The sequence below is a fragment of the Amblyraja radiata genome, chromosome 13 (assembly GCF_010909765.2).
Source record: "Amblyraja radiata isolate CabotCenter1 chromosome 13, sAmbRad1.1.pri, whole genome shotgun sequence".
NCBI lineage: Eukaryota > Metazoa > Chordata > Chondrichthyes > Rajiformes > Rajidae > Amblyraja > Amblyraja radiata.
The window spans coordinates 7,999,284-8,015,115 of record NC_045968.1 but is presented as its reverse complement, the minus strand read 5'-3'; the positions used below and the strand labels follow the sequence as shown (position 1 = coordinate 8,015,115).

The 15,832-nt window shown below is 43.1% G+C and overlaps 1 protein-coding gene across 10 annotated transcripts in view; it reads right to left on the bottom strand.

Annotated features, from left to right (window-relative positions):
- Positions 1-15,832, bottom strand: part of LOC116979586 (schwannomin-interacting protein 1) — a 589,644-nt gene that overhangs the window by 19,245 nt on the left and 554,567 nt on the right. For all 10 annotated transcript variants that reach the window (XM_033031159.1, XM_033031158.1, XM_033031162.1 and 7 more), the window contains one exon: positions 7,414-7,537. In XM_033031159.1, coding sequence (XP_032887050.1) covers positions 7,414-7,537 — 124 coding nt within the window. The remainder of the gene's footprint in view (positions 1-7,413; positions 7,538-15,832) is intronic.

Below are 15,832 nucleotides of genomic sequence, written 5' to 3'. Positions count from 1 at the left end.
ATGAACTCCATTAAACAGTCCTTGTGTCCTCAGTCACAACATGGCTGACAACATTGGTAGAATGCCCAACAATTAGAATTAAATGTTAAATCTTAATTCTTACTTCATATTTTGTTCCCAGACTACAATATTAATATTACGATCGCTTAAAGAAACTGGAAATCTGAGCAGTTTGAGTCTCTTTCCTCTCCCCCCCCCCCCCTCTCATTTTAATATGAGAAAATTAAATTCATACAAGAAGATTTGCAAGCAACATTTTGATGTAATCATCACAAGCATCACACACAATAAGTCTAGAAACTGTATAGAAGTAATTTGTCCCTTTGCTCATGCCATACGTATCAAAGCATTTTGTTAAATGCACTGACGTGACTAAAGGCTTTCTTTCAATTAGGCTGAAAATAAATGCACTTGCAAGCAGAGAATGAAGTGACTCTGACAGGTAGTATACAGAGTGTTGAGAGAGTCCAGTTGACAAGTCAATGTTATGCTTTTATCACCACATGGAGCTCCTCGTGCCTGGTCTCGGACGACAGCGCTCTAATTTCATCAATTGTCGGGTGTGTTCCACAGTGCAAGAACAGGTGCCACATCCTCAAAACCAAACAGAAAACTGCTCCAGGATTCCAAGATTGCAGGAAAACTCAGACTTGGCTGCGAGTCGGATGTGGCTGAATTCTGGTGCAGTTTAGTGCCACGTCACGTGTACCGAGGTACAGTGAAAAGCTTTTTGCTTGCGTGCTATCCAGTCATACATGATTACAAACAAGCCGTCCACAGTGAACAGATGCAGGTCAAAGAGAATAATGTTTAGTTCAGTAAAGTCTGATGAAAGAGTGGAGTGGAGTGGAGTGAATGATTGCAGATCCACTTTGGGGAGGGTATCTTTGCACTGAATTTTTATTTGCTTGAGTTTCCTCAGGCTACCTGGCCACTGCTGTTTGCAATTTACTGTGCAGGATACATATATAACAAACGTTATGCGAGCAGCAAGGATAGTTTTATGGATGGTTTCCATGTAACAATAAGAGAGGCACTTGGGGGAAAAAAAGTTTAAAAAAAAAAAAATAAATCTTCTCATTAGTTTCTGCTTTAACTGTCCCTATGTTGCCACCTGGTGGTCAAAAAAAATCAATACTTTATTGCTAATCCATAACCAAATTGGCAGAATGGTTAAGGCATGGAAGAAGGCCTTTAGTCTCCAAGTTCAGGATGCAAGAGTAATCCAGGTAGTCCTATTGCACTGCTCTCTGTGCACAAGCATTCTAATTTACCATAGACCAGTACAGCACAAGAAGAGGCCCTTCAGCCCACAATATAGTGGGGGTGAGGGGAGGGGATCAAGGTTCCCACTCTCCCCACAATGGCAATATTGTCCCTTTTCTACACTCTCTATGGCCTTCATTATTTCATTGCAAGGAACTGACACCAGCTTCTCCACTCTGTCACATAACCAAAGTATCTTGTCCCTGGAATCATTGTGATAAATCTCTTCCTTGCCCAATTCAAATCCTTCGCATCTTTCCCAAATGAATTGTCCAATAACTGGACAATTCCTGTAGTCCTTGTCTGTCATTGTTTACATTGCCTCTCCTTCATCCTCCTACCAAAATGTAACACTTTACATTTCACAGTGACAAATTCCATTTGCCACCTATTCAGCCGTATTACCAGCCTTGTACATCTCCTTTGAAACTATAACTTTTACCATTGTCGATCACTGCCCTTCCATGTTTTGTGTCATCTCCAAAATTGGAATTTATTCTATATTCACTCAAGTCCAAATCTTGAAGGTAAACAATGTCCGAACAGCAATTACTTGGATCTTAACTGGCAGCTTCAGACAGCAGTGTCAGAAAGTCTTTCAGTCCTCTCTTCAATATCACCCAAGGCAGATTTCCTACAGGCCAATTTATATTCCCACTATTCTACCAGATGGTACCAGCTAGCTTTAAGTGTTATTAGTCAATTACAACGTTGGCCTCTTGCTGTGATGTGCAGACAGCAAATAGCGTGTTTAACACTGACTACGTGCAACAACTGCACATGTGAGTAGATAGTATGAAATCAGTACACTGATGACATCAAAAGCAACAAGTGTCTTGTTACTGTGTGGGAAGGAACTGCAGATGCTGGTTTAAACTGAAGATAGACACAAAATGCTGGAGTAACTAAGTCTGAAGAAACGTCACCCATTCCTTCTCTCCAGAGAAGTATCTGTTAATGGTCTGCTCTGAGCCCTCATGAGAGATTGTAGGCATGTAGGCATGATGTGACAGTCAGAAATTCAACTATGTTCAATAGGCTAGGGAAGGGTTTGACAATAGACAATAGGTGCAGGAGTAGGCTATTTGACCCTTTCAGCCAGCACCGCCATTCAATGTGATCACGGCTGATCATCCCCAATCAGTACCCCGTTCCTGCCTTCTCCCCATATCCCCTGACTCTGCTATTTTTAAGAGCCCTATCTAGCTCTCTCTTGAAAGCATCCAGAGAAATCTAAAAGCAGGACTTTTTAGGATGCCTTTGATACCCTCTTAATGAAATGTAAAAACAAATCTGCACAGTTTTCATTTTTAGCACCATCCCCTCCAGGGAAAGGTCATGTCTGTCCCTCTTCATTGAGTAGCTGATTAAGCAAATGCTTTCCTAATTTTTCTGCTGTCCTTTGCTTGGCTTTTATTGCAATAGACACGTAGCTGATTAATTGCAGGGACTAGCTGCTGGGAATAGTGCTGACTAACGTTGATGAAAAACTGAAATCGGACTCAAGAAAACACAATTCACCTCTAATGCGCATTAGACCATAAGAGTGTAATTGCAAATTGGCATAGCGCTCTCTCTCTCTCTCTCTCTCTCTCTCTCTCTCTCTCTCTCTCTCTCTCTCTCTCTCTCTCTCTCTCTCTCTCTCTCTCTCTCTCTCTCTCTGAAATCATTTACTTTGCTCACATATTATTGCTGAAACAAACCAGATCTTTACAATTATTTCTCAAAATAAGTGTTCCACCTAGCATTGTTCTAAGAATTTTAAGTCGTGCATCTTGAAGGTTTCACATGTTGAGCATGTACAGTCTTGTACATGGTCTTGTCTTTTACAAGGTTTCACATATTGAGCATGTACACACACCAATAAGTTGTGCAGAATCATTTTAACATTAGCTGAAATAGACAGCACTGTATCAAAATATTAAAAACATTTGTTGCAATAGTTTAAGAGGCCTCGGATGATGGCCAGAATATACACTGAATAAAATCTGTTCTTGACTCAACAGGAAAATAGCTGTAAGATTTTGGTACTGAGATATATTACCGTGATATTCATACGATGAAGTTAATACTACAAACAAATGTGCCCCTCACACTGAAAGTGAAGGGTTTGGAAGATGTACTCTTGTTCAAGGATGACACTAAGCACAAACCACTCAATACTTAAGCAAGTCCATGTACAACTGTGAATTATTCATGGAGCATGGGTGGAATAGGGTGACACGGTGGTGCAGCAGTAAAGTTGCGGCCTTCCAGCGCCTGAGACCCAGGTTCGATCCTGACGACAGGTGCTGTCTGTACGGAGTTTGTACGTTTTCTCCGGGTGCTCTGGTTTCCTCCCACACCCCAAAGAGGTGCAAGTTTGTAGGTTAATTAGCTTCGGTCAAATTGTAAATTGTCCTTCGCGTGTGTAGGATAGTGCTAGTTAACGGGATGATCGCTGGATGGCGCGGACTTGGTGGTGCGAAAGGCGTTTCTGCGCTGCATCTCTATAGTCTAAAGTAAAGTCATAACGCGGCTTCCTGACAATACTGGATAGACTCGGCTTGTACACGCTAGAATTTAGAAGATTGAGGGGGGATCTTCTAGCCAATTCTTAAGGGGTTGGACAGGCTCGATGCAGGAAGATTATTCCCGATGTTGGGGAAGTCCAGAACTAGGGGTCACAGTTTAAGGATAAGAGGGAAGTCTTTTAGGACCGAGATGAGAAAATCATTATTTACACAGAGAGTGGTGAATCTGTGGAACTCTCTGCCACAGAAGGTAGTTGAGGCCAGTTCATTGGCTATATTTAAGAGGAAGTTAGATGTGGCCCTTGTGGCTAAAGGGATCAGGGGGTATGGAGAGAAGGCAGGGATGGGATACTGAGTTGGATGATCAGCCATGATCATATTCAATGGCGGTGCAGGCTCGAAGGGCCGAATGGCCTACTCCTGCACCTATTTTCTATGTTTCTAAAAGGGATGACGCATAATCTGACACAGGAAGATGAAAAGGACGGACTATCTAAGCAGCAGACAAGTATTTTCAGAGAAAGTTCCTAACCCTTTTAATGTTTGCATCATAGAAAAAGCATTTAGCATGATGTAGCAGCTCAACAGTGAAATGTCAGACATTCATTTGCGAGACCATATAGCAATAAAAATAGAGTACTGATGTTCCTGAGTCTCTGAGCAATACCCTTGTACTCCAGAGACCTGGCATGCAGCTGTTACAATTAAATTCCGTATTATGCTACATTTTCCAGTATTACAGTTTAACGTGTTGATTTGCATATCGCCCCACACACCCATCCCATTGTCTTGCAAGTAACACGAGACGCCTTTATTCTGTTTTAGTAGTCTGAATAAAATTACACTGCATTTTAATCAAAGTACAATTTATATACAGCACAGTGATTTGTTACTCTGCACTGCTACTGGCCCCAGTGGCAGCATTGAAATTCATTAATATATATTACATTTAAAAAACCACCCACACAGAAGAAAGATTGCCACTAAAAAATGAATGGAGGTCACAAACTACTCAGGGAATGAGGTGAATGCAGATCTGTATGTTCTCCTGATAGGTTAAAGCAAAATGAGAGAAAATCCTGTTAAAACACTCGGCAGGTCAGACAGCCTCTGTGGAAGATGAACCTGAAATGATATCTGTAAACTGAAGGAACTGCAGATGCTGGTTTACAAAAAAGGACACAAAGTGTTGGAGTAACTAAACTGGTCAGGCAGCATCTCTGGAGAACATGGATAGGCAACATTTTAGGTCCTGAAATTTTGGACCTGAAAATTTGCCTGTCCACTTACTACTTCAGCACATTGTGTCTGAAATGATAATGGGCCTGTCCCACTTAGACGATTTTTTGGGGTGATTATCGCACAATTTTCAACACGGTGAAAATGTTTCAGTGACAGTGGTAACAATTTTTGCTGCCGTAGGTTGTCGCCAGGTGTCGTAGGTGAATTCCATTAAAACTAGTCCCTTGCAGTCGCCTAAGTGGGACAGGCCCTTAATCTTTCTCATTCCACAGATGCAGTCTTGTCTGCCAGGCACTTTGAGAATTTTCTCTTTCAAATTTCCAGCGTTTTCAGTTTTTATATTGTTTTAATACAATGCCTCATTGTTGGAAGTGTTGAAACAATGTATGACATTGGGATGCACTCATTTCTACAACATGAATAAGTAGAGAATCTCTGAAGTGGCATTAAATCAATTGTTATCTTTGGTTACATTGTTCCTGGTCTTCAGTTTCCATTTGAGAAGTTATTGCATTTAGCATTGATCAGCTTGAACAGATTGCTGAATAGTGTAATCAGGAAAAGCTCAGCCGTGGTTCAGCCAACACCGTCTGCAGTGTTTTCTGATAACTGCCACGTGGACTCCAGTTAATCCTGCATTCTTTCCTATTTATAGCCCCTGACACTTAAATGGAGAGGAGGGGAGTGGAGTTAGGAGCCATAAAAATAATGAGACACAGCACATGCCGGGCATGAGCACACATGCAAGATCGAAACTGAAAACATCTTTTGATGTTTCAGCAAGTTTAGCAATTAACCATCTGGTTTATATCAGCCGGCCCTAATGTTTGATCTCATGTGTGTACACAGCTGATCTCCAGGTGTAGAGCACCTAAAGTTGGAGGAGAAGGGGGGGAAACTCCGATGTACTGAACAATGCCAGGGACTCCACGTAGAACTGGAAGGAAGCTCTGAATGTCCATGCAAGTATGCTGGGCTGCAGGGGTCTGAACTGTTGCAAAGTGCTCACTGATGATTCCTGACTGCCCTGGACGTTGCAACCCTTGTTGAGACCAAGGCTGGACACTGCTTTGAGTCATAGAGTCACACAGAATTGAAACAGGCCCTTTGGCCCAACATGCCATGTCTACACTAAGGATTTGAGTATAGGAGCAGGGAGGTTCTACTGCAGTTGTACAGGGTCTTGGTGAGACCACACCTGGAGTATTGCGTACAGTTTTGGTCTCCTACTCTGAGGAAGGACATTCTTGCCATAGAGGGAGTACAGAGAAGGTTCACCAGACTGATTCCTGGGATGTCAGGACTTTCATATGAAGAAAGACTGGAAGATTGAGGGGGGATCCTATAGAGACTTACAAAATTCTTAAGAGGTTGGACAGGCTAGATGCAGGAAGATTGTTCCCGATGTTGGGGAAGTCCAGAACAAGTAGTCACAGTTTAAGGATAAAGGGGAAATCTTTTAGGACTGAGATGAGAAAAACATTTTTTACACATAGTGGTGAATCTCTGGGAATTCTCTGCCACAGAGGGTAGTTCAGGCCAGTTCATTGGCTATATTTAAGAGGGAGTTTAAAAGGGATCAGAGGGTATGGAGAGAAAGCAGGTACAGGATACTGAGTTGGATGATTAGCCATGATCATATTGAATGGCGGTGCAGGCTCGAAGGGCCGAATGGCCTACTCCTGCACCTATTTTCTATGTTTCTATGTCCCACCTGCCCATGATTGGCCCATGTCCCTCTAAACCTATCCTATCTGTACCCATCCAAATGTAACTTAAATTTTACCTACATCTAATTCCAAAGCAGGTAAACACCCTCTTCAAAAAAATACAGCAAAAAATATTGGCTGGTCCAAACAGCTATTCCTGATTGCAATGCAGCAATCTATTCGTTAAAGAATACAGAGTACAATAATTTCCAAAATGGAAATTGAAAACCAGAAACAATTGGTCTGAAGAAGGTCGAGACCCGAAATGTCGCCTATCCATGTCCTCTAGAGATGCTGCCTGACCCGCTGAGTTACATCAGCACTTTATGTTCTATGCAAGTGTCCAGCACCTGCAGTTCCTTGTGGCTTGCCAGCCATCGCCTTCGCTTATGTTCCTTTAAGAAGTAGATTTTTGATGTCGGAAACCAGAGCACCCAGAGGAAACCCACATGGTCACAGGGAGAACGTGCAAACTCCACACAGACAACACCCAAGGTCAGTATCAAACCCAGGTGTCTTCTCTACGCATTCTTATACATTTCCGTAATAATACTTAGTTAAATTATGCCCACACTGCCCCTTCCAGGCTTGTTCTTCAAATATAGCTAATGTAACGTCCCAGCATCCACACAACTTGTGTACATTCTGCAGTTGAAATCGGATGGAGAAAACAAAATACTTACTCTCAATCTGGGAGTGTAAATCATTGACTATAACTTGCAGCTGGCCAATAGTCATGTCGCGCAAGTCTGTGGGTTTGAGACTCCGCTTCATCAAACTTTCACTAATATGGGGCATGTGAGGCAGCTGAGGAGAAAAGTAAAACAATTTACTTGGCAATAGCACCAAATACAACAATAGCAATCAATACATTGTCACAATTCTACTGGAAACATTCTTAAGATGCCAAAGGAAAGATAGTCGCAGCCTCAAAGACATTATATATTAAGACATGGATTGTTTGTGAAAGGGGACTTTGATGGGCCCTGATTCTTTTTAGATCAGTGGACACAGGGGCGGAAACCCCAGGGGGGGGGGGGGGGGGGGGCCAGAGGGGACACGTCCCCCCCATGTTTTGAGAGGTGGGCGACATCCCCGCCAGGTTAACCTGCCTGGGCTTGCGGGAAATATGGCCAGCGCGGAGAAGCAGCGCTGGTATCCCGTCAGTCCAGACAGGGCTGTAGTTAACCCGGTGAGACAGGCAGTTGAGCTGCATTTAGCGCTGGATTGAGCCTCCGAAGCCTCGCGCGCGTGTGAGTGTGCGTATGCGCGCGTGTGTGAGTGTGCGTATGCGCGCGTGTGTGAGTGTGCGTATGCGCGCGTGTGTGAGTGTGCGTATGCGCGCGTGTGCGCATGCGCGCGTGGCCGCCAAAAAATTGTGTCCCCCGTCCCCTCCATGTTTTGATAGTGAGTTCCGTTCTTGAGTGGACATGACCATTTCTTCATACCCGGGATGGCCGACTCAACTTACACTATCTGAAAACTGGTTTCAAGGCTGTATCAGTGAAGTGTTCACGATGCCGTTTGTTCTGTGCGCTTTTGCTCCCATGGTTGAGAGGGTCTACCTAGCTATATTCTTCCAAACGGTAGTTCATTGGTGTGAGCTAACCACATCATGACAATCAAGGCCTATTTCTTCCATTAAGGATATCACTAACCCAGTTCCTTTATTTGTTGGAGTCATTATGGATTAATAGAGGCAGCAATTAAAAATAGTGATTTAAATAATGTGATAATGAAAGTACAAAGTTACTTTTTTTGTAACCTTCCCTAAACCTTTGCTCTGAACAACACAGATCATATAATTGGATAATTATTCCTCAAACATGTAGGATTCTAATGTCCCAACCAACCAATTTGTAGTTTTCCAAGACATTTTTTTTTTTTTAAAGTTTCATATTTTATAAAAAATGTACATGCAAGACACATGTAGCAAAGCTTCAAATATTTGTTATTTGAAAAGCTTATATAATTTAATATTTTACATGAATAAATATCTTTAGAGTGCAGTTGTTATTGCAGTTGAACAAAGTTGACAGCAAGGAGCGGCACATCGGTACAATACATCACAGATTAATTCTTTAACATTGTGGGGTTTTTTTGCTTTAAAAATGATCTAATTTGACTCAACATATACTATAGGATGAGTAATACATTCAACCTTTCCTGTCTTCAATGTATTGCTTCAGATTCAGTGGTCAGTGATGGAACAGGATGTGTGTTCACTGCTGACTCATTGCCTGCATGGACCTCTTTCGGAGAACCGTGCCAGACAATGTTGACATCATCGCTTGGGGCGAGGTCCTGTGCATTGACAGGACCATCAGCCACGTAAATGGCATGTGGAGTCCGTAAACAGGCACATCCCTGCTTCATTAAGCCCCTGTCCCACTTAGGAAACCTGAACGGAAACCTCTGGAGACTTTGCGCCCCACCCAAGGTTTCCGTGCGGTTCCCGGAGGTTTTTGTCAGTCTCCCTACCTGCTGCCACTACCTGCAAACTCCGGCAACCTCCGGGAACCGCACAGAAACCTTGGGTGGGGCGCAAAGTCTCCAGAGGTTTCCGTTCAGGTTTCCTAAGTGGGACAGGGGCATTACCTTCGGCTTTTAATTTGTGTGCTGCTTGCCACTGCTTTATTGTACAGAAGGTAACGTATTTTCAAATCTTACTCTTGCTGCAGCTCTCAAATCCAAGACCAATCATGCGTATTTATTCCTGGTAATATATAGATATGCTGAAAGTACCTTGCAGTGAACACATATTCTGCCCAGTCAAGACGTATGTACCTTGGTGACTTGAGCTAAATCCAATGGTTAAAAACAAGGTAGACAAAAGTGCTGGAGAAACTCAGCGGGTGCGGCAACATCTATGGAGCGAAGGAAATAGACAACGTTTTGGGCCGAAACCCTTCTTCAGACTCAAACAAGGACCTCTTTACTGTCAACTTTGATAATTTAACTGCACCCAATAGATATTTATTCATGTAAACCCTATATAACGTTTTCAAATGCTATGGGACTGACACCATCCTGGGTTGGTGTTGGCCACGGTTTAGTCAGGTTCCAATTGGCATTTAATGTTATCCCTGCACAAACCCCCACTCTGCTTGTTCAGCGTTTTGTTTTTAAGGCAGAAGTCAACCGATTTTTTTCTTGGGGAGAAGGGGGTAATTAAGATAGTCAAAACGGGGACTTTGGCCTTTTTGAATGGTGAAGGAATTAGGGCAACAATTTTTGAATTAGGGCAGCACAGTGGCACAGCTAAAAGAGACACTGCTTCACAGCGCCAGAGACCCAGGTTCGATCCTGACCTTGGGTGCTGCCTGTATGGATTTTCCACGTTCTCCCTGTGACTGCACGGGTTTCCTCCCACATCCCATTGACAGGCGGGATAAATGGCCTCTGTAAATTCCCTTAGTGTGTAGGGAGTGGATGAGATAGTGGGATAACATAGAACTAGTGTGAATGGGTGGCCGATGGTCAGCGTGGGCTGAAGGGCCTGTTTCCATGCTGTATCTCTAAACTAACCTAAACTAGGAAGTTTGAGGAACTACGTTTGTTAAGCTTATTACTTGTGATAAAGTGATGACTTTCATGAAGAGCTTACATTTGGGAAATTTTGGTTTGTGTTTGGATGTTTTTTTTATTTGCCACCATTTCTACAATCTTGTTGTTAAAGCTATTTATTAGACTTTACAACTTATCTAGCTTGGAATGTGATAACATAAGTAACCATCTCTATATTACTAAAACTCTCATCTTGTTTGTTTGTTTGTACATATATTTGCACAAAAATGACACACGATAGCACTACAAATTTTGGCCCACCTTACTCAACATTGTCCTGTGATGTAAATTAAAGAAGTTTCGTTCAGATTGATGGTATATTTTAAGTTATTGACGTTTAAAACTTTAAATAAATAAAACAGCACCCCCACTTGCCATTTTTACTTGACAGGTGTCACAAAGGACATCCTAAAGGTCCTCAGCCGCGCCTGCGCAGTTGGGGCCTTTCAAGAATTTCAAACCGCCATCTTTTTTCCCGTTACAACGGTGACCCGAGGGTTCCACAGCCCCCTGCGTAATTGGGGGCTATGGGTGAGTGGTGGAATATTGCGTTGGGGGAATGGGACCCAACGGGTCCCACTTAGTCTAGTATCAAATAATAGTAGATGCAACAAAGTTAGCAGAGTAAACCTGCATTCCCGATTGTAACATCAGGTCCAGGAAAATCATCTCTGAAATGACCTCTGTTAAACAATAGAATAAACCTTATTTTAAAGTGTGCCAACAAAATAAGTCACTGCATCGGGCCAGCTAGCTAAAGCAACGTTGTTTCACTGCGTCAGTGAGTTTGTAGTTGAATTGAGCTGAATGTCCATTTACAATTTAAAACTCTTTCCCTGAAGTGAGCTGAGGTGCTGTGTTTTGCCAGCAGAAAGCATCGAAGAGCCTCATTTGTTCATTGGATCAAAGAGAGGAAACAATTTGCCTAATGGCACATTACATCTGGCTCCGCACTGGCATCTGTTCGATAAAGATTAGGAAAATGTTCTCGGAGTAATAGAATGGGTCATCAAGAAATGAATGACAAAAATACTGCAAATTACCAAATATGCAGTGCAACTTCCTGATGGGTGTATCTTCTACTTGTAAATGTTCTTATAGAAAACGCACGCCTATATTCTTGCCATTTCCATAGATTAAATTGGCATTCTCCAGAGTTGTACCAAAGGTTAGATAACTTGAAAAACATTTATAGGGACATTGTGCTGTAGCATAAGGATTGGACACGATTCTATTATAGGTCTCTCATTTAGTTCAGTTTAGAGATACAGCGTGGAAAGGGCACTTCGTCGCGTCGACCAACGTTCACCAGGATACCAGTTCTATGTTATCCCACTTTCTCATCCACTAGGTGCAATTTACAGAAGCCAATTAACCTACAAACCTGCAACTCTTTGAAATGTGGGAGAAAACCCACACAGTCACTGGGAGAATGTACAAACTCCGTAAAGCCAGCACCCGTAGTCAGGATCGAACCCTGGGTCTCTGGCGCTGGAAGGCAACAACTCTACCACTGTGCCATCCTTTAAGATCAGTATGTGCTGGGGAGAAGCACAGTTCCATAGGTATAAATGTTTAAAAATGTTCCACAGTTTTCCTTATTTATCAAATGTAGCAACATCTTAACTGGGTGTAAAAGGTTCTGAGCTTTGCAGCAGAAGCTGTGCCAAACCTGAAGCAATGTTGGCCAACGAGCTAAAACTAACATCCTTTGTGCTGCACACAGTGCTATTGCACAAATGTTGGCAATATATTGATGTCCTTTGCATATTATTATAACACATCTGCCTAATTTGGCCAACCTCCCAGTGCTATTAAAAGGATTGATTCTCTTGCATTTCCTCCCCCAGCCTGCCCAGGTATTGGCAGGGACCAAGTGGAAAATCCAGCACCCCACCACAAAACGTTTCATTCTGTTGCAATGTTGCCCCGTTATTTAAACCAAGACATGTTTAGAGCCGTTCTAATGACTGTTTTAAGCGCAATTGAGCTTCTGTAATTGGATTGTAAACCTCCCACATAATCACATGTGTGTCTCCGGATAAATTTGGAGGAAAAATATATGCATCGTTTGTTCGCGAATGGCGAGGTTGACTGAGGAAACGCTGCTCATTTATTCAATCCCTGAATCAGGAATATTTGAATATCATATCAGGTTTCGAGCTTCACAGTTCCTCTGCTGTTGAATAATGTGAATAAGATGATTTGCTGAAGAGTCACGTCTGCCTGCTTCAGTGACCATGCCCATAAGCTAGAGGCCAGCATCAGCATTTTGTTATCATGGTTAATTTAGTAAAAGTGTTTTCAGGTTCGTAGCACAGCAGCTAAGGCTCACTTTGGGGAAAAGGGAAAGAGTTATGAATTGCAAATGACCATTCAGCTCATACCCTAGTGAAACATGGGAACTGCTGTATTTTAGACAAATTATGGCTATGCTGTAGATAAATACAAAATGCTGGAGTAACTCAACAGGACAGGCAGCATTGTTCGTCTGAAGAAAAGTCTCGACCCGAAACGTCACCCATTCCTTCTATCCAGAGGTGCTGCCTGTCCTGCTGAGTTATCCAGCATTTTGTGTCTATCTTCGGTTTAAACCAGCATCTGCAGTTCCTTCCATCACAGGTGACATTTCGGGTCGTAACCCTTCTTCAGAATGGGCCTGAAGAGGTGTTCGGACCTGAAGCATCACCTGTTATTGTCTCCAGACATGCTGCATGACCCATTGAGTTACTCCAGCATTTTGTCACTATCTTCAGCATAAAGCAGCGCCTGCTGTTCATTCCTACACACTATGGATATTCTGTGACTGGTTCGGCTAGATTATAACTAAATCATAAGATAATATTCAACTAAAGTGTTAAGTTGATGGTTGTTAAAACAGCATTTTGTAATGTGTCTAATATTGGTTTCCTATCTGTTTGTCTCAAAAAATTAACATTCTGTAACTTATCCCTTTTAAAACATAGAATTGCCTAAATTGTTGGTGAGGTTAATCAGTAATGAGGTGAATATTATATAGGGAAAACTGGGCCCTCAACCACAGGTAATACTTTTAAAATGTTGAGTTTGAGTGGGATCAAAAGGCGACTATTTGTGTGCCAGCCACAGAAGCAGATCTACAATCACATATTACAATCGCTCCACACTCTTAAATCTCTCTGTACACTGTGAATGGCTCCATTGTAATTATGTACTGTCTTGCTGCTTGGCTGGTTGGCACAAAACAAAAGCTTTTCACTGTACCTCAGTACATGTGACAATAAACTGAAACTAAAGACCACTTAGGCAAAGATGTGGTAATTACTCATACACATAAAAAGGACCCGAAGGGATTAGCAGAATATGGGAATGTATTACCTGGTGGGAAAGAGTGGAATGGCAGAGTATAAAGATGTTTTATGTTCGAGTAGAGGTGCTGCCTCATAGCTTTAACAATCCAGGTTCAACACTGACCTTGGCTTCTACCTATGTGGAGTTTGCATGTTCTTCCTGTGACCATTTCGGTTTCCTCGCATTGATGTGCATCTGATAGACTCATTGGTCAGCAAAGATTGTGTAAGTGAATTGTGTAGGTGAATCTGGGGGTAAATTGATGGGAATGTGGGTACATTTAAAAAAAAAAGGAATTTGATTAGGATCGGCATTGGAGACTGCTAGGTTTCTTAGGAATGCAACTATCTATCTCATGATGTTGTAACTACCTTACCAAGGAAGAGCTTGCAATTTAGATTCTGGCGTTTGACTGGTACCAAGGAATTGAATGTAGACAAAAATGCTGGAGAAAGTCAGCGGGTGAGGCAGCATCTATGGAGTGAAGGAAATAGGTAACGTTTCGGGTCAAAACCCTTTTTCAGACTGGTGTGAAGAAAGGAAGTGGTGGAGCCAGTGGGCTGAGGGAGAGCTGAGAAGGGGTGGAGAAAGTAGGGACTACCTGAAATTAGAGAAGTCAATGTTCATACCGCTGGGGTGTAAACTACCCAAGCGAAATATGAGGTGCTGCTCCTCCCATTTACGGTGGTCCTCACTCTGGCCATGGAGGAGGCCCAGGACAGAAAGGTGGGATTCGGAATGGGAGGGGGAGTTGAAGTGTTGAGCCACCGGGAGATCAGGTTGGTTATTGCGAACAGAGCGGAGGTGTTCGGCCAAGCGATCGCCAAGCCTACGCTTGGTCTCACCGATGTGGAGCAGCTGACATCTAGAGCAGCGGATGCAATAGATGAGGTTGGAGAAGGTGCAGGTGAACCTCTGCAGCACCTGGAAAGACTGCTTGGGTCCTTGAATGGTGTCAAGGGGGGAGGTAAAGCGACAAGTGTAGCATTTCCTGCAGTTGCAAGAGAAAGTGCCCGGAGAGGGCGTGGTACGGGTGGGAAGGGACAAATTGACCAGGGAGTTACGGAGGGAGCGGTCTCTATGAAAAGCAGACAGGGGAGGAGATGGGAAGATGTGGCGAGTGGTGAGATCACGTTGGAGGTGGCGAAAATGTCGGAGGATTATTTGTGAATGTTACGGCTGGTAGGGTGGAAGGTGAGGACAAGGGGGGACTCGGCCCTTGTTACGAGTGGGGGATGGGGAGTGAGAGCAGAGTCACGGGGTATAGAAGAGACCCTGGTGAGAGCCTCATCTATAGTAGAAGAGGGGAACCCCCGTTCCCTGAAGAATGAGGATATTTCCGATGCCCTGGTGTGGAACACCTCATCCTGGGAGAAGATGCGGCATAGACGGAGGAATTGGGAGTAGGGGATGGAGTCCTTACAGGAAGCAGGGTGGGAAGAAGTGTAGTCCAGATAGCTGTGGGAGTCAGTGGGTTTATAGCGGATGTCAGTCAGTAGTCTGTCACCTGCGATGGAGTAGAGAGGTAAAGAAATGTTGGAAATGGTCCAGGTTGTATTTGAGTGCCGGATGGAAGTTAGTGGTGAAATGGATGAAGTTCAGTGAGTTGTGTGTGGGTGCAGGAGGTAGCACCAATGCAGTCGTCGATGTAGCAGAGGTAGAGTTTGGGGATAGGGCCACAGAACGCCTCGAACAAGGACTGTTCGACATACCCCACATAGAGGCAAGCATAGCTGGGGCCCATGCATGTGCCCATAGCTACGTCTTACTCATCTTTTATTAATAGAATTCTTCATATAAATATCATAAATCTTTTGTATTTAAAATGATCCACCATTGTGATGCTCTACTGCATGCTGAAGCTGGAAAATGAATATTCTGAAGGCAATGAATAATTTCCAGTGCCTTACCAAATGTCTCTATTAAAACATGCCAAATTTTCTGGGCATGGTACTGGAGCTGGCCTATAAGTTAAGTAGCTGATGCCCAACTAAAACAAAATGACCCAAGATTTAGATGGTAAAAGCTAAAGGGTAAAATTAAGGGGAGGGGTTTGGTCTAAGTTACCAAGTGCGATGCCAGGGCAGCTTCCTCTACTAATTAACAAAAATAACAAACATTGATTAGCTCATCATAGGCATTCAGCATCAGATTTAACCTGCTTACCGCTCGTGATTTTGAGGGGCAGTCTCAGAAATAAGCTTA